At 35.4% G+C, this 19,611-nt stretch overlaps 1 protein-coding gene across 4 annotated transcripts in view; it reads right to left on the reverse strand.

The window, feature by feature from the left end:
* Window positions 1–19,611, reverse strand: part of PTPN14 (protein tyrosine phosphatase non-receptor type 14) — a 240,869-nt gene that overhangs the window by 104,189 nt on the left and 117,069 nt on the right. For all 4 annotated transcript variants that reach the window (XM_074309148.1, XM_074309144.1, XM_074309145.1 and 1 more), the window contains one exon: window positions 18,626–18,795. In XM_074309148.1, coding sequence (XP_074165249.1) covers window positions 18,626–18,795 — 170 coding nt within the window. The remainder of the gene's footprint in view (window positions 1–18,625; window positions 18,796–19,611) is intronic.

The following is a 19,611-nucleotide window of genomic DNA, read 5'->3' on the forward strand; positions in this document are numbered from 1 at the left end:
TATATTCTCATAATGGAATTTAATAAATTTGCTAAAATCCATTCAATGGGATTTGAACACCTTTCTGTAACTCAAGATATTTTTTCCTTTTTAAATATTTTTAATAATAGCTTTTTATTTTCAAAATACATGCAAGGATAGTTTTCAACATTCATCCTTGCAAAACCTTGTATTCTAAATGTTTCTCCCTTCCTTCCTCTCACCCCTACCTTAGATAGCAAACAATTCAATATAGGTCAAACATGCAATTCTGCTATACATATTTCCACATTTATTGTTCTGCACAAGAATAATCAGATCAAAAAGGAAAAAAATGAGAAAGAAAAAAAAGACAATAAAAAATACTATGTTGTGATCTACACTCAGTTCCCACAGTTCTCTCTGTGATGGAGGAAGATGACTCTCTCCATCACACGTCTATTGGAATTGGTTGAAAAGAGCCAAATCCATTATCATATAATTATTGTTGTCGTAAAAAATGATCTCCTGGTTCTGCTCACTTCACTTAGCATCAGTTCATGTAAGGCTCTCCAAGCCTTTCTGAAATCGTCCGGTTGATGATTTCTTCTAGAACAATAATATTCCTATAGCAATCATATACCATCACTGATTCAGCCATTCTCCAACGGATGGACATCCACTCTGGCTCAGGTTTTCATCATAATTGTGCTGATCAGAACAGAACTCAACATTGTACACATTCAATCTATTAGGATGATGTTTAGCAAATGATAACTTCACCATATTGCAGAAAGAATTAATGCAGTACCCAAAACACCTGATTTAATTGTAAGATACAGATTAAACACTAAGACAGTCAAATTCAGTAATAATAACTCAATAAGACTTTCTTTGAAGAAAGCCAAATTATTTTGTAATACTTTCCTATAATTTATATTTTCAATATTCATCCTTGTACAACTTTGTGTTACAAATTTTTTTCCTCCCTTAGAAAGCAAATAATCCAATGTGAAACATATGCATATGCATATCATAATTTATATTTTTAAATTCTAAAGTAAAAGACCTCAAATAAAGAAAATATTTAATAGAAAGCATGTCACAGTACATAAGAGTTTACCTAAGAATCAGGAAGTTCTGGATTCAAGTTTCATTCCCAACACAATGGCTTGTATGACCCTCATTAAGACAATTCACCTGTCAGCTATCTGGGCAATTCCCTAAGTCTACAAATTGAAGATATGGTGCTAACCTGCACTGGTAAAAAGGATTTCTTCTTATGGAAGCTCCCTATCAGGTCCAATTCCTAAACCTAATCCCCTAAAAAAGTAAAAAAAAAATAGAAATAATCAGTTATGAGCAATTGCAATAATGCATCAGAGTTAATAGGAAAAGATGACATGGAATTCTAGAAAGTGGAACAGATTGGAAAATATAAAACCCAGATTCTAGTCCTAGTTCTGCCAGTAACTAATAATTATAATAGCTAGCAATTATGTAGCACTTTACAATTTGAAAAGTGTTTTATGTATGTTACTTCAATTGATCCTCACAACTCTGGTGTTATTATTATAATACCCATTTTCCTTATGAGAAAAGTGAGGTTTAGGGGCATCTAGGTGGTGCAGTGGATAGAGCACCAGACCTAAAATCAGGAGAAATTGAGTTCAAATCTGACCTTAGACACTTAACACTTCCTGGCTGTGTGGCCTTGGGCAAGTCGCTTAACCCCAATTACCAAAAAAAGGAAGAAAGGAAGGGAGGAAGGGAGGGAGGGAGGGAGGGAGGGAGGGAGGGAGGGAGGGAGGGAGGGAGGGAGGGAGGGAGGGAGGGAGGGAGGAAGGAAGGAAGGAAGGAAGGAAGGAAGGAAGGAAGGAAGGAAGGAAGGAAGGAAGGAAGGAAGGAAGGAAGGAAGGAAGGAAGGAAGGAAGGAAGGAAGGAAGGAAGGAAGGAAGGAAGGAAGGAAGGAAGGAAGGAAGGAAGGAAGGAAGGAAGGAAAAGTGAGGTTAAGAAAGATTAAGTGGCCTGCCTGCAATCCAACAGCAAGTAAATATCAGAGGCAGAATTTGAATCCAGGTATCCTTGACTTCAAAGCCATACTCCATATGGAAAATCATATTGCCCATCTATGCATCATCAAGTATATTACACTGGATATACCCAATGGCAATTGAAAATATATGACTAGAACACAGCTAAAAGGTCAGAGCAAAAGGTGCAATTCCAAGAATAATTCATAATGTACATATATATATATATATATATATATATATATATATATATATATATATATATATATATATATATATGCTGAAGATGCTTATAATTCAACTTAATTCTGCATTTAGTAAATTGAAACTGGAGAAAAAATGGAGTTTTTACCACTGACTAAATTGAGAGAGAGCTGAGATGAAGGTCAAGAATAGATCACTGGAAGATTACTAGAATTAAAAGAATGAAATAAGAATTAGAAGCAATATAAGACAGAAGAGGTTAGATTGTTAGAAAGGTAGCCAGAAAATAACAGTATTACAGAAAGCAAAGAGAAAGAGGTAAGAGAGACATAGAGACAGAGACAGATAAAGACAGAGAAGAAAAGGAAGGAGGAAGAGGGGAAAAGGGGCAAGGAAGGGAAAGAGAAGGGGAAAGAGGAGGAGAAGGAGAATTCAAGCAGTGAACGGCCAATTTATAAATGTTTCCAAGAAGTTGAGGGATAAAGATATTAAAAAGTCCATTGGCAATGGCAAGAAGGTGAAAAAGATACGTCAATGGAGGCAAAGGTACAGAAAAAAAGAAAAGACTGGCATAAAAAGGAGAAAAGGGTTTGGGAAGTTGTTCCACAGGATAATGATGTCAAATAAAAGTATTTTATACTTTTATTATAAATAATAAAAATAAAAATTATAAATTTATAAATAATGTTTGATATATTAATTATATGTTAATATAATAAATAGTAAATGTATTTTAATAAAATAATAAAAATATTCTTATTTCTATTTTGATATAGCAATTCATAGAAAATAATTCCTACTATCTTCCAGTTCAAAATTTATAATTATATGCAGAATACATTCAGAAAGCAATAGCCCATATTTAAATTCATTTATACATGGGAATAAACTCCAGTTTGGGACAATGAGCCAAACAGAATATGATTTTTGAGATTTGATCTGCTTTTTCTCCTCTCTTTTGCCTATCAAAGAAGAGAATGTTTGTAGAGACTGGAGACCCTTAGTCTGAAGAAAAGAAGATTGGAGTTATAGCAAAGAAATAGAATATGAGAGATGTATGCCATGTGGAAGAGGGCCTAGACATGTTTTATTTGACAAAATAACTTTGGTTGAAAGTACAAAAAGGAAGCCATAAGTTTGATGCAAGTGAAAACTGCCTAATAATGAAAATATCTCAACAATGGAGTAGGCTATTTTAACAGAAAATGTCTAAGAGCATTCTTCCAGCAGATCTTTAAGCCTGCTACAATGAAGACTGTAAGTAGAGGGCATGGGACTCTAACATTTGGGACAGGTTACAGCAATTTGGTTTCCTTTCTAATTCAGAAAATCTGATTTTGTGAAATAAACAAGATGCCAACAAAGTGGTATAAAATTCTGGGGGAGGGAAGGGGTAAAGAAAGTTAAAAAAAAAAAAAAAGGATAGATTTTGATTATAAAAAAATTGGGGAAACTAGCTTCAAAAAAGCTAAACATGAACCTTCTTTCTCTGAGTCTGAAGAATAGGGTAAGGATAAAAGAGGAAAGGAGGAGTTGTGGGGAATATGGGAAGACATATTGAAATCTAAGACAAAAGATTTATATTCTGTTCATTTCTACAAGTATTATCTGTGTGATCTTAATCACTTAATTTTCTTAGTAGGACTTCGGTTTCTGTTCTCTAAAATGAGGAGGGAGGATTGGATAATCAATGACAGGCCCCTTTTAACTTTAAAACTCTGTGATTCAAAGATTAAAGGTAAGCATAGATTCATGTATCAGATGTATTCATGTGTTTAGACTTGATAACTTCTAAGGTCTCTTTCAAATCTAAAAGTATGTGATAAAATTGGGGAAAAAAGAATTGAGAGAGGGAGTGTCTAGAGGTAATTCTATCACTGAAAAGAATTCCCAATATGTAAATTCCCTCTGTAGACAATTATAATTAAACAAATTCACAAAGCAAAATCTATGCAAAGAAGCAGAATGGAATTCTTTTAAATGCAGTTCATTCCCTAAAAAGTTAGATGTTACCTCAACTCTGAAGAGTTCTGTATACTTGGGTACACATTATACTAGAGACAGGAGAGGAGAGGGAGGTAAGATTTGCCAAGCTATTGATGATCTATGTATATATTTGTAAAACATTCCACATGCAATCACAAAAAGGTAAATTTCTCTTTCAAAATAGTACTAAATTATCTATGCACCAAATAATTTTAAAATCCAGATGTAACGCATTCCCTGTATTCAAAGACAAATGCTTACAATCTCTTCTCCTATGCAATACTGCTAGAGATGTTCAAAAACCTAATTTGCTTTCTGAGCATATTCTAGGTTCACAGGATCACAGATTTAGAGATAGAAAATATTATGATACAATTTTGTATGAATTACCTAATTAGCATATGAAGTCGGAAATTTAAAATGCCTGTTTTTGAGTTCAGTACTTTCATACTTCCTGAATCCCCTTTGAAGATAAGATGTTCAATGAAGCAGGTGTTAAAGAATATAGTTTTTTTTTCCTTTCTGCTCATACTTTTTACCTTTCTATAGCCAAATCTCTTCTAATATTTCTTTCAAGTGAGTCTATTTTTGAATAGTTTTTTTAATAGTGTTATCAGTGTGAGGATAATGCTTTCAATATTGTTAATAATTAGTGTTCACTTATTAAATACCTACTATGTACTAGGCACTGAAGACACAAATTCAAAGAATAAAACAAATTACTTTTCTTAAGTGTCTTACATTCCATTTGGGGGGAAGAGCTCTCCTATAAAGGGGAAAGCACATTCTAAAAAGGGAAGGCAGAGGCAACAGTCAAAGTTATGAAGATGGGGGATGAAGTACCATGTATGAAGAATAGAGAGAAGATTAGTTTGACTGGACTATAATAGCTTATTCAAAGGCTGGAAAGATAGTTTGGGACCAAAATGTGAAGAGCTTTAAAAAGAAAACAAAGAAGTCTATATTTTATCCCTATGGGAAATAAGGAGCTACTGGAATTTATTAAGGGAGTGAGATGGTCAGATTTGCTCTCAAGATACATGATGTTCACAACAGGCTAAACAATGGACTAAATCGAGTCAGGGAGAATCATTAGTAGACCATTGCCAAGGTCCAGACAAGAAGTGACGAGCCAGAACTAAGGTGGTTGTTGCTGAAGGAAAGTCAAGGGATCAGATAAGAGAGATGTTGTAGAGGTAGAAACAGCAAGATTTGGAAACTGCTTGGACATGGAAAGTGAGGGATTGAGGATAATGTCAAGGATATTATCCTAAGAGGAGGAAAGAATAGTGGTACCTTAAAAAAAAAAAGAAGAAGAAGAAGAAGAAGAAGAAGAAGAAGAAGAAGAAGAAGAAGAAGAAGAAGAAGAAGAAGAAGAAGAAGAAGAAGAAGAAGAAGAAGAAGAAGAAGAAGAAGAAGAAGAAGAAGAAGAAGAAGAAGAAGAAGAAGAAGAAGAAGAAGAAGAAGAAGAAGAAGAAGAAGAAGAAGAAGAAGAAGAAGAAGAAGAAGAAGAAGAAGAAGAAGAAGAAGAAGAAGAAGAAGAAGAAGAAGAAGAAGAAGAAGAAGAAGAAGAAGAAGAAGAAGAAGAAGAAGAAGAAGAAAAAATTTGGAAGAGAGAGGGGGAAAAAAAGTAAGTTTGATGGAAAAGAAAATGAGTTCCTTTGTTGACATGTTGAATGTAAGTTGTTTCTAGGATTTGTAATCTGATAATGCAGAACTGAAAAGAGAAACAAGAATTGTATATAAAGGTTTGAAAGTCATCAACTTATAATAATTAAATCCATGGGAGCTGATTAGTTTGAAGATGAAGAGGGGAAAAAAAGAAAGCACAGAGACTCAGGAATAATCACGGGTAAAGGGGATGATATGGATGATGAGATACCAAAAGAGAAGGAGACATGAGAGGGACAGAAGAGAACCAGGATAGAATGGTGTCATGAAAATAACAGTAGCAGCAGCTAGCACTTATACAGCACTTTAAGGTCTGTAAAACACTGTACATTTATCACATTTATTCAATCTTATTTGGTCCAAATTCAAAGAGGAAAGATGCTCTAGGAAAAGAGAGCTGTTCACAATGTCAGATCCAGTAGAGAGTCTGAGCAGGATGAGGACTGAGAAAAGACCATCCAATGTGGTCATTAAAATCTCCTTACAGAGAGAGCAGTTTCAACTCAATGATGAGGTCAGAGGCCAAACAGTAACGAAATGAAAAATAAGTGGAAAAGAAGGAAGTGGAGACCTTGAGGAGAAACAGCTTTTTTTTTTTTTTTAAAGGCTGGCTGAAAGAAGGAAAGAAACCAGATGATAACTTAAGGGGATAGATTTTAATAAAGTTTTTAGGGATGAGGAAGATTTAGGAATGCCCAAATGGTGTAGGGAAAGAGTCAGTGGAGAAGGAAAAAAGCTTATGACTATAGAGAAGGGGACAAGGCAACCAGTAATGGAAGTTGTGATTAGAGATGATTAGAGGGAATGGACATTTGAACTCAGATCTTCATGACTACATGACTCCAGACTCAGCACTCTATCTACTGAGTCATCTAGCTTCCTCGTTTATAACATATATCCAAAATGGAAGAATAGAATTTTAAGAGTTGAGGTTAAAAAATGTCCTATAAATCTCTGAAGATTATTACATCACCATCAATCCCCCATAACCTTTAAGTCCCAAATAAGACCTCATCTTCTACAGGGAGACTTCTCCAACCCCTCTTAATTTCAATGTTTTACCTCCCTTTACTTCCTATTTATCCTGTATCTAGCTTGATTTTTGTTTGTTTGCATGTTGTCTCTTCTCATTAAATTATAAATTCCTTGAGATCAGAAATTGTCTTTTGCCTCTTTCTTTATCCTCAGTACTTAAAGGCACAGTACCTGACACACAGTAGTCCCTAAATAAAAGTTTATTGATTCATTGAGAATTATTTATCAAAATAAATAAAATTATTATTAATTATATGAAACATAGATAATATAGTAAAACATAGATAATGTCAATATGTGATTGGTTTTCTAAGTAAAATATATGGCTTTCAGAAAAATTTACATATGGTTTAAGGCCCCCTGTTTCTATTTGAGTTTGATAGCACTGCCCTACATACTTCTCTTGCTGAATTAGATAACAACTATAGTAACTCTTACAAATTTCTTAGCCCCTGTCAAACCATAATCCCAAATTCTAGAGTTCCTTATTCCCCTCATAACAATCCAAAATTCATCCATAAAACCTAATCTGAAACTAGTGTAAAATGGAAAATGTAATTAAGAAACAAGGAGGATCAATCAGTCAAGGAAGGACATAAAAAATGAAAATAGGTTTTATAGATTTCTTGTATAGTTGTTATTAATTTGTAGTATGATAACGGTTGTTATGTAAAAAGGAAACATGATATGAATTTAAACTTCTTTCAAATTTCAATGATATTTTCATTATTCTAAGATTTGGTGAATAAATCTGCCCCTCCCTTTTTAGCCATGTTTTCATAACTTCACCTAAAGAATAATAAATATTTTGGACTGTTGGAATTGACATACTCCAAGCACCTTGTCTATCTAAAACACACCCACACATCTCCATACATGTGTGCACACCCCCCCCCACACACACACATATCTTTTGATTATGCTAGTTTTCCATTTCTGAGCCTAGATGTACTTGGGTGATGGATGGAGAGAGAACGAAAAAAGGGAAGAACACAAAGAAAGAAGGATGGAGGGGAAAAAAAAGATATTGACAACCACAATCTTAGCATCTTTAAGAGATTTCATTTACTTTATTCTCATATCTAGGCATCTCATCATGTAGGATAAATTATATTATCCCCGTTTTACAGATGAGGAAACTGAGACCTAAAACCAAGAATTAATAGATAGGTATACCATACCTATCTACCAAGAAGCAACAATTAATCCATTGTTGTTTCAATGATACAATCTAATCTTAAATTTTTGCAAGTATTAATAGAAGTAAGGAAATGAAAAGTCATGAAAAGCTTTCTCTTAGAAAATTTTATGTAATTCAGGAGTTTTTTAAGCTATTACAACTAAATGGTATTTATACGGTGTTTTTAGAATAGTTTACATACATTATCTCATTTGAATTTTGTAACAACCTTAAGAGATGAGTCCTATAGGTATTATTATCTCCACCTTGAAGATGAGAAAACTGAGACTTATAGAGGTTGGTTATATGGCATGTTAAGTTGATATTCCAAGGACTTATCATTAAATCTTGTCAAAGACAGGAGGATGTAGGGCAGTGCTATCAGACTCAAATAGACACAGGGCACCTTTAATCATTTGGGATTTCTTGGCAAAGATATTGAAATTATTTATCACTTCCTTCTCCAGCTCATTTTTAGAGATAAGAAAAATGAGACAAGGTGGCGCAGTGGATAGAGCACCAGCCTTGAATTCAGGAGGATCGGAGCTCAAATTTGATCTCAAACACTTAACACTTCTTAGCTGTGTGACCCTGGGCAAGTCACTTAACCCCAGCCTGGGGGGGGGAGGGAGGGGAGAAAAGAAAAGAAAAGAAAAGAAAAAGAAAAAAAAGAAAAATGAGACAAACAGGGTTAAGTGACTTGCCCAGGGGGTCACTCAGCTAGGAAGTATATGAGGCCAGATTTAAATTCAGGGAAGATGAGCCTTCCTCCAGGACAGGCATTCTATCCACAGTACTACCCTATAATAAGTAGGGAACGGTTAAGGCACTTTTTGGTCCCAGGTCTTCCTAATTCCAAATCCAATACTCTTTCCATCACACATGACAAAAAGAAGAAAATAGTATTTGAAATTAAATTTCAAAATCACCAGCTTCTTTAAGCTGATGGGAACAACTCTGCTTTCAGTAATCAAGTGAAAGAGAACAAGGTTCTATTCACTAGCTAGTCAGCCAGGAGGATTTGCCATTCTCAGCAAATTATTTTGGCAACAGGGAATTAATTAATGCTACATCTTAAGTCTGACTTGAAGGGAGTCACTTCTTCTCAGCCCACAGTCAAACTTTATGCATCTATTAAAATTACATTTCAAAATAAAAAGAGGAATCAGAGGAAGAAAATAAAGGGTGTTGTAAGAAGAAATAGAAAAGCACCATAATTAAAGCTTTTAAGAGGGACACTCTAGAAACTGTTTGAACACTAACTTGTTTACAACAGGCTATAACCCAGCCTTATAGTGAAATGTAAGACTAAAAAAGGGTCTGGTTTAAAAGCAGCAAAAAGTGAGAAAAGTTTCACGAGGTCACTGGAGCTACTGCCTGGGGCCAGGTTAAAAAATAACACCATTGTGTTCTGTACAGGAATTCACCACTTCACCCAATCTGAATTCTCCACCATCCCTCCCCCCTCCTCCATTATGGTCCCAGGGGAAGAGATAAAGACTAATAGGAAAAGAAAGGTTCCCCACCCTGTCTAAAAATGCAACTTCCCTGATTCCCTGTCACTCACATGCCCACAAAATGCATTTATCCTCTCTGCTTTTAAAATGTATACATTTATTTTATGCAGACTGAGTCATGTGTGCTTTATATGTTCAGCCACATCACTGTGGTCTCATTCCTAGGATAAAGGATACGTCTATTTAACAATATAGGATACCTGATACAAGATCACTCATAGAAAGTGGTACTGAACAATGCTTTTGATGATAAAATGAACCCAATTTTCTCTTGCTCAAGTTCATTGTTAGGCTTTGATACCCATCGAAGCACATTAGCTTAGGAAAGCCCTTGAATACCAGACTATGCTAGGGGCAATGGGATAAATCGGGTTTGAGCAGAGGCAGGAACCCTTACCTACTCAAGTGTGTTGGCATTATACAGCAGTATTCAGGCAAGTGACTGTTTATGATCTTTGGGGGAAGAGACCTAGGAGGTGGAAGTTTCCAATTTCTATAACTTCTAGTTACACTGCTGGGTCAAAGATTTGAATCAAGTGCCTAAGACACACCTTGGCAACAGTCATCACTTCAGGAAATCAGACACATCTTGTACTGGAGGATTTGGGATTAAGTTTCCTGACCCACTATTCTACTGTACCTGGAGGAGAAACATAAGATGCATCTTATTTATGGACTCTAATTTCCACAGGTAGAGATGGAACTGTTCTAAGCCACTGAATATAACCAAAGGGAACCCATACACTACCCTTAAAAGCACTGCAGTACCAATATTCAACAAGGAATGATCTTTGACCTTCCTTCAATATAATCCGAATACTCAATCCTGCCAAGTAGCCTGGATCTACACTCAAACCTGTTTCCTCCCTCCCTTTCCTGTGAATGTGCTTCCCATAAGTTTAGAGGCCCACTGGAGCAGGACCATATTAAAATCAGGCATGCAAAAAGAGCAGGATCATGTTTAGCTTGAACGGAAATGGTATTCTGGTTTTTCTTTAAACACCTTTAAGCCATTATTTTTGATAGGGTACAAAACAATTAGGAAGGTTGATTCTGTTTTGGTTTCCACTTTTTCCTAATTTTACCCCCCAAATCACAAATAGGTTCTTATGGAAGAACTAACATGCAAACAATTACATTCAAATAAAAAATATGAATATATATATATATATATGAATATGAATTGAAGGTATTGGAGGGTATATTCTTGATTCATTCCCCAAAAAAATTCTTTTACCATTCACAAGATTGAACAGGATCAGAACACTATAAATACTAAATTACATCTTAATTTTACTGCAAAGAAAAAGAGATCAATAAATTACCAGGTTTTAAGACAACCAAGACATACAAAGTTATACTTATTGAAATTCTTTTTTTTTTTTTTTCAAAATATTTTTTAGCAGATACATACTATCAAACCCAGCTCTAAATTCACAAGTGATATTTAATTTGTTTCCCAAATACCCTGGACAAAAGACACTGTAATGGGGCTACCAAATAAAACTTATGAAATCTTAAGTTGCTTTAATAAATACATAAGTTCCAGAACAAGGAAGATAATCATCATATTCTTCTAAGCCCTGGGCTTCTCTCCTGTCAAGGAGCTTCTAATCTAATGGGAAAAGACAATAAATAAAAGGGAGCTGAATCAGAAAGGGAGTCCAGGATTTAGCTCAGAAGCATGATGTTCACATAACTGAACCAAGGAGAGTAACCCAATAGAAAATGAAAGGTGAAATGCCCCCACTACTACCTCGGTAAACTCCAATAGCTCCCTATTACCTCTAAGATTAAATAGAAACTCCTCTGTTTGGTATTTGAAACATCACAACCTGACCTCTCCTTTTAATACTTCCATACATTTAATTGCCAGCCATACAGGTTTCTTTGCTGTTTCTCATATACAACTCTCCCATCTCCATATCTTTGCCCTGGCTGTACCTGATGCCTAGAACGTTCTCCCTCCTCATTTCCTATTCCTAGAATACCTGATTTCCTTTAAGACTCGGCTCATGTGTCACCTTCTATAGAAAGTATTTCAAAGGTGCTTCCAGCTGCTAATGCCTTTTCCTCTCAGACTACTTTCCATGTGGCGATAGTGATGTTATTCCTTAGTTTTAGTCACGTCTGATTCTTTGTGACCCCATTAAGTTGTTTTTTGGCAGAGATACTGGACTACCTGGCTGCCCCTCTCTCCATATACGAGATATGAGATATAAAAATATGCATGCATACATATATGTGGACATGTGTATGTGTTTGTGTGCACATGCATGTATATATGTTATGTGTGTGTATAAGGTATACATATGTGTGTATATATACCCACATACACTCCCCTATTACAAGGTAAACTCCTTAATAGCAAGAACTACTTTTGCTGGTTCTTTTCATTCCCAGCATTTAGTCAGCTCTATGTCAGGGGTCCAGCATATACTAGGTATTTAATAAATGTTTGTTGAATAATCAGACCACAAATAATCAATGAGATCATATTTGCAAAAGTACTTAGCACAATGTCTGGCACATAGTAGCTTCTATATAAATGCTAATTCCCTTCTCTTCCCTCCTCTTCTCACCACTAGGAGCACCACAATTTACAAGGCACATTAACAAAATGGAAGGGAGGCAACCCGTAAAGGGAGTCAAAGTCTTGACATCTGAGGTTAAATTGAAGGAATGAGGAATGTTTAGTCTGGGTAAGAAAATACTTTGAGAAAACATGAGAGCACTCTTCAAATAACTGGAGGTTTTTCACGTTTAAACTGTTAAGCTTGGTCCCAGAGACCATAACTATGAGAAACAGTTTAAAAGGAGGTAAATTTCAGTAAAATGAGGAAAAATTCTCAACTTAACAGGGTAACTCAAAATATAATGGACTATCTTAGGGGATGTAAGCTCTTTATTACTGAAGCTTTTTAAGTCGTCTGGAACACTGACCAGAACCCAGGTTGGACTCAATGTCATCTGGAATCCCCAACCAAAGACTCTATCTTGTCGAGTCATTTTCAGTTGTATCCAACTTTTTGTGAGCCCTTTTGAGGTTTTCTTGGCAGAGATACTGGAGTAGTTTGCCATTTACTTCTGTAATTCATTTTACAGATGAGAAAACTGAGGCAAACAGAATTAATTGACTTGTCTAGGGTCATACAGCTGCCAGATTTGGACTCAGTAAAATGAATCTTCCTGACTCCAGGTTCTCTCCACTGCACCACCTAGTTGCCCAATATTCTATGACCTGAGTATTTGTTCTGATTTGTTTGAGACTGGGTATCCTTATCTCATCCACAATGGAATTACAGCAGCCACTCAAGGATCTGACCAGTCACCACTGGTTAATACAGAGATTTGACTTACTTTTTTTCCCCCCATTTGGACCAGCTTGGCCCTACCTAGGCAACCTAATAAGCTTCCTTCTTCCCCATGGTGGAATCCCACTCCCAACACCAAATAGATGTCATACTTAATGCAGACACTCAGCTGTAGCCCTGTACAACTCAGAACTTCTGAAGTGATTTACTAGCCATCATCTCTCAGCAGAAAGTATTAATGCATACAACCACTCAAGGCTCTGTGACTCATTCCAAGATTTAATCTTGCCTTAAAAATAAATATTTCTCAGTGATATATACCTGCAAAAATGTATATGTATATACATCCATGTCCTTATATCTAACACATGTTTATATGTACATATCTACATATGCATATTATCAAAGCAAAATTGCTATATTATAATGAATAGAATAAATAGAGCACTGAATAGAAGTCTGGAACTGGAGTCAAGAAAACCTGAGTTCAAATTTAGCCTTAGACACTAGCTGTGTGATTCTGGGCAGGTTACTTAACTTCTTCCTCGTTTGTAAAATAGGAATAATAATAACATTTACTTCCTAGAGTTGTGAGGATAAAATAAAACAATATTTGCAAATCACTTTGCAAATCTTAAAGACCCACATAAATGCTAGTTGTTATTACCCAACCTGACAAACAAGGTCAAAAGCCATACAATAAATAACAGTGGTATATGTATGAGTGTGTAAGAGTGTTGAGTTCCTGGAATCCATAAAGCTGATGGTAACAGTTTAGGATTCCTTTGTTAAGTACAATTACTATGCTGGCTAATGTAATTACACTGCTTGAAATTTGTACAGTACACATATCAACAAGGCAAATATTCTGGGATTACCATGTGGGCCTTAAACAAGTCCTGGAAATGGAGAAATTGTTACATGACCTAGGCAAGACAATGAGAAGCTCTCTAATACTATAAAAACAGCATTGCATCAGTAATGCAAAAGTAAACAGTACTTCTCTGAAAATAATCAAATAAATTTCAAAACACAGTAACTATGAATTTATACCTACACCTAAGTTTAAGGAATTAAAGTTTAACTTTCAAAAATAATAAGAAAAAAAAATAAAGGATTTTAGGGGGAAAAAAAAAAAACCTGAGAAATCAAGCAGGGACTTCCTCACCAGGGAAAACTTGGAAAAACCCCATAGCTAAACAAAAAGTGATGGTCACTGCCAACAGATTCCTGGCTCTCGCTTGCTATTATTAAATATACTTCTGTTTGACTAAGAATTCTTCCACGTCTTACAAACCATCTTTTCTTTCAGTGTCCAGAAAAATTTGAAACCCGTGTGTTTATAAGAAAACTGTTGCTATGCAAATGATTAAAACACATTACAGAAATCTTCCCTTTGAGTCAGAAGCAGAATGACAGGGGAGGAAGATGGTATTTTTTTTTAACAAGAGTCCTTTTTCAAACAGCAACACTGGCAATGAAAAATATAAAAAGCAACATGGAAAATAAAATAAAATGGGGGAGTGGGGGAGACTTCAGTTGAATCATAGTTACCAGACTGGATATATGACCAAATTTTGAGGAAATTAATTTTATTCTGTGGGTTTAGCTGCCTAAATTCTTCTTCATCTTTCAAATTTGTATCCTTTCTTGACTAAATCTACCAGCTCCCATCTTCCAACTCACTGTAATAAACCTCAAGACTTAGAATATATATAATAGACATATGTTGTATTTTAATAAATATAGATATATGTACACACAAAAAAAATTGCGTTTACTTCATCACTGGAAGTGATTGTTTTCTATTTTTTGTTCTTCCCATCTATCTTCTTTCAAAAATGTCCCATTTGGATATATTTTGCTTTGACACAATGGTTACTTCACAAGAAATATCTGAACTCATTTACAAAGTATATCACTTACTTCCCTTCCTTCCCAAAACAAATTATAAATTGTTAACAGCAACGAAAGATGTGCCTTTTAACTCAGATAGTTTAGAATTAAGACTGATCACTATACAGGACCAGAGTTTTGTTGACTCTCCCTATTAACCTTATTTATAGTTATGCAAAGTGTTCTTTTGGTTCTACTTTCTTTATTCTGTTACTTTGTAACATATTGTCCTGTATTCCTCTGAATTGTTTATATTGATCAGTTCTTATAATACAGCAATATTCTATTATATTCATTTACCAAAGTTTTTTCAACCAGGTCAATTGTTGGGTTCATAATTTCTTTCCAGCTTTTTCTTTTAGCAATAATGCTATTTCGAATATTTTTGTACACTAGATTTGATTTGTATTTGATTCTGGAGGTGAGAGCATGTCAAAGGATCTTTTTCAAAAAGGAAGTGACATGACCTTTCTTGTGCTTTAGGAATATCAGTTTGACAGCTATCTGTAGAAGCAATGAGAGACACAAAATACCTCAAATGTGCTTACTACCCTTTGACCCAGGGATACTAACTAATACCAGTCCTGTGTCTCAAGTATCATCACATTGAATCTGTGATCATATCTATATGATCTAATTCACAGATATACTTCAGAAACTACAATATCAACTCTGGAGTACTTGCTCCCAATTCAAAGAGGAGATAAGGTTAGACATGCTAATGCTACAGAAAATGGTGTTATATTCAACCTGGGGACTTGGACTAGTGAAAACATTTGTTAGGTAAAAACAAGTTTGGTTGGTTACAGACAAAGGCTTATTTTTTAAGCACAGATGGTTGAATGGTAGTCTCCTCCAAGGGGTTACCCACAAATGAAAGGCAGACTTCTCTTTCTAATCTATGCAAATATTTTACTCTGCAGGGCATGACAAAGACTAACTGTTTTATGTCAGCCACTCTCCAGATCCCAGGTGCTCAGAGAGATGCCAAAGCCCATCTCCACCTGTGACTGGGTAACTCGGATAACAGCTGGATGACTGGAGAGTTATTCATTAACTAGTTCCTAATGAATGTTGTTTAGACATTCTGGGAAGAACTCCTCTGGAATTCTGCACCCCACCCCCAGCTTCTCTTTGGATGCAACGATGGGGAGAGAATTTCAATATTCCACTCAGCCCACAGCTGTTTTCTCAAACTTCCAAGTGGGCTCAGATTCCCAGGAGTTCCCAATGACTACTTAGCAGCGGTCTGCAACATGTGTGGAGCTGAAAAATTTGGCTAGAACCATGAAACCAAAAAGCCTGAGATTCTGAAATGTCACTTTGTCCAAGCAGTATTTTTTCCCTAATATGCTACTCCAGAAGTCATTAACTTATTAGTATTTTTATGCATATTATTAGACTTAACACTAGAAGGGACCTTAGTAGCCACTCACTCCAACTCTAATGGAAACTGAGTGATGATTTTTTTTTAACATACATAGAAATAAGTATGATTAAGTGACTTTTCCAGGGTTACAAAAGATAATAAACAGTACAATAGTTATTGTGCCAAATTGCCTCTGGAAATTGAGGAAGGCATTCTATAATTAATATAACATAACATAGCATAATATAATGAATTCTCTTTTTTCTACTTCATTTTCTAATCTGAACATACTCATTTCCTTTCCTTTTTTCCTTCTCCTTTATATACCCTGGATATAGCCTGCCAGGATTGATATCCTCCAGGGGTCAAGAGGCTACAGATTTCTGAACAACAGAGAAAAAAGGCAATTCTCCTATTGCTCCAGTACGCCCAGCTCCAAATGTCTTTGAAGGACCCTCTTTGCCAAAAGAAAATAAGCTGTACTCATGGGTTAAATGAAAATGGCAATGTCTAGTTTTACAAAATGTTCCTTCCTATATTTTCTACTTTTCCCATTGAGTTAGAGAATCATTCAAATTGTATGTAAGAATTTTGTATTAATGAGACATCTAAGAAAGCTATAAGTTACATGGAAATATATATTTTACTGTAGTTGTGGGAGGAACAGACCACTTCTTCTCCCTCCTCTTGTTATGCAAAAGTTATAATTGGTTTTAACATCACAGCTAACTAGCCTACTGCTAACCATCTAGCTTATTGCTGATCAACAGTATATCCAACCCTTGAGAGAGAAAGCAGAAAAGTTTTCCTTACCCTCCTTTTTTAGCAAACACACAAAAAGGAAATCACAGTAACATTCCTTCAGAGGAATGAATGACACTGAGGTGCACAGGTTTCCAGACAGGGTTTGAGAATCCTCTGTGTAATTATGACCAAAAGCACTAAAGTATGGTTCCAAAACTCTCAGGAAACAGTATCTGAATTTCAGGCCAGGAAGATCCCCATACAACCAGCCCAGCCTACATTCTATAATATGAACAGGTTAATTGTGCAATAAGTATAGAAGGAAGCAAGGATTTCCTCCTCCATTCCCATCAATGATAACTATTCAAATTTCAACTTGAAATGTAAAGGCCCTTATGGTTAAAGTTCAATAATATATAATAACAACAATTCTGGTAGCTTTGAGACTTCATCATTTATAACTTTTGAGTGGAATGGATCATCTTGTCTAGTCTGTTTCAGAATAAATGAAAGATTTTTACAGTAATCCTGAGATGATCATCCTAACTCACATGGTTTCATTCCATTGCCAACTACCTACAAATTTACAAGAATAAATTTATCTCCATAATTTCTACTCACTGGTCTTAGTTCTTCTTAGTTCTTAAGGGTGGAGTTAAGTGTAATTTTCAAAACAAAAATGGTAGACCTTCAAATATTTTAAGACTTCTATTATGCTTCCTATCCTTCAACCTTAGGTAGTCTCTTCTCTAAGCTAAATATATCCAAATCCTTCAATTATTTCTCATATGGCATTGTTTTCACTCCCCTCACCACCCTGAGAGGTCACACTCCTTTGGCAGCAAATGTTCTACCAAGTCAATGTTTATCTAAGAGCAGTGCCTAGAAATGGGCAGAGAATTCTAAATATGGCCTGATCATCTCACAAAAAGAAAAGACCTACATATATGATGACCATATGCCCAAAGTTAAACAGTAAGTCATCTTCTTTTAGGTATATTACCTTGTCGTTTCATTTAGGATCTCTGGTTCTTACAATGTGTGCCAAAGGTGAGAAATGAAAAGTTAACCCTTTTTTCTCTTTTATCAGAAATATGCAATTTATTCACTGAATGCCTTGTTGTCCCTGAGACTCTTTAACTTTTCATGATACTGCTTATCAAGTCACAAAAACTGTCTGTGACTACATCAAACAAAAAGAATCATCCTTTTGCACAGGGACAAAACACCATCTTCCTGTCAAAAGAATTTTAAATGGTAACCTACATCCCCTTCAGTTAATCAGAGCCCTATAAAACAACTCTTGCCTACTAAAAATTTGGTTTCCCCAGTTCATCTACTTTTTAGGAACTGAATCTATCCCCAATCTGGAAACTGGATAATTAGTTTTCTCCAATCCCATCCCCAAAGGATCACGTGGTTTGATGTTTAATTTCTAATTGGGTATCTAGATGTTTGCCCTAAACATATATTTTCTTGAGTTTCGCTTTATCCAAGGAAGATGCCTTACATATAGATTGTACTTGATATTTTCTCTCATTGACTCTCCTAGGAACTGAGAGAGCTAACCACATCATTCAAAATAAAATCATCAAAATTATAAAGCAATTATTTAAATCTTGATACCCTCCAACCCAGTTTTCAGACTTATTTGCACAATCTTAGCCCCACATCATTCATCTACACCTAGAGGGTGCAGAGAAGGAAAATGCTCTTACCTTGTGGCCTCCTGCTGAAGCTGTGACACATTTGGCACATAGAACATGACTCCAAAAAAAAGCAAAGGCTCGTTGGCGAATTTGTCCAGCTGCTTCTTCAGAGGTTTTTCCAGCTCCACCCATCGTGCTTGCTGGCTCTTGCTAAGAAACCAGAGGCCAAAATAGTGTGTCTAGATAAAGGAACAAAATAACATCAGTCGATTCTTATGACTGGCATCTCAGGATCACATAGAAAAGAGCAGGCAATTTCCATCCATCCAACCCCTTATCAATGCAAAATCTATTCCACAAAAAGAAACTTTTCTTTTTGCTCTTTTTGGTTAATCAGAAGAATCTATCAAGATGCAAACCAAGATGCAACAATTCTTGTTGTTTATTCAAACAACATTTACAAAAAGCTCTGTTGAGATCATGGGGGCAGATGGCATTAGCATTTTATAGAAGTAATGATTGACTTTTCTGTTTAATATCTGGAGACTGACATGTTTAACTGACATATTATCTGAATGCTCCATGATCTTACATGAATCATACTGGCAATTTTTGCATCTGCTGCACAGTAATTACTACCTGAATCGTAAGACCTCTATGTCTCTATAATGAAATGCCTCTATGTAGTAGGATATTTCCAAACATACAAAAGGGATCTTAACAGAAAATTGATTTATCTCTTTGGAGCTTTAATAAAATGCCTTTAAACACATTCCACCCTAATAGTTGATCATATGTGGTCTGCTAAAAAATCCGTTCACTCTCTGCTATCAGACATTGAGAGTAGAAGGATTTCCACTCCACAGATGCAACAGGAGCCCCCAATGGTGATTCTTGATGGATTACTATGGGATTTCATAGATAAAAGTGAGATTTTCATCTTTAGACTTGAAGCTTTAACCAGTATAAGTAGGGTACAATATGCTAAATAATTAACGGGCGTTCTAAGTATTTATTATATTATGTTAGGATTTCTAGATTAGCACAGCAATCAC

This window comes from Sminthopsis crassicaudata, chromosome 4 (assembly GCF_048593235.1).
Source record: "Sminthopsis crassicaudata isolate SCR6 chromosome 4, ASM4859323v1, whole genome shotgun sequence".
Classification (NCBI taxonomy): domain Eukaryota; kingdom Metazoa; phylum Chordata; class Mammalia; order Dasyuromorphia; family Dasyuridae; genus Sminthopsis; species Sminthopsis crassicaudata.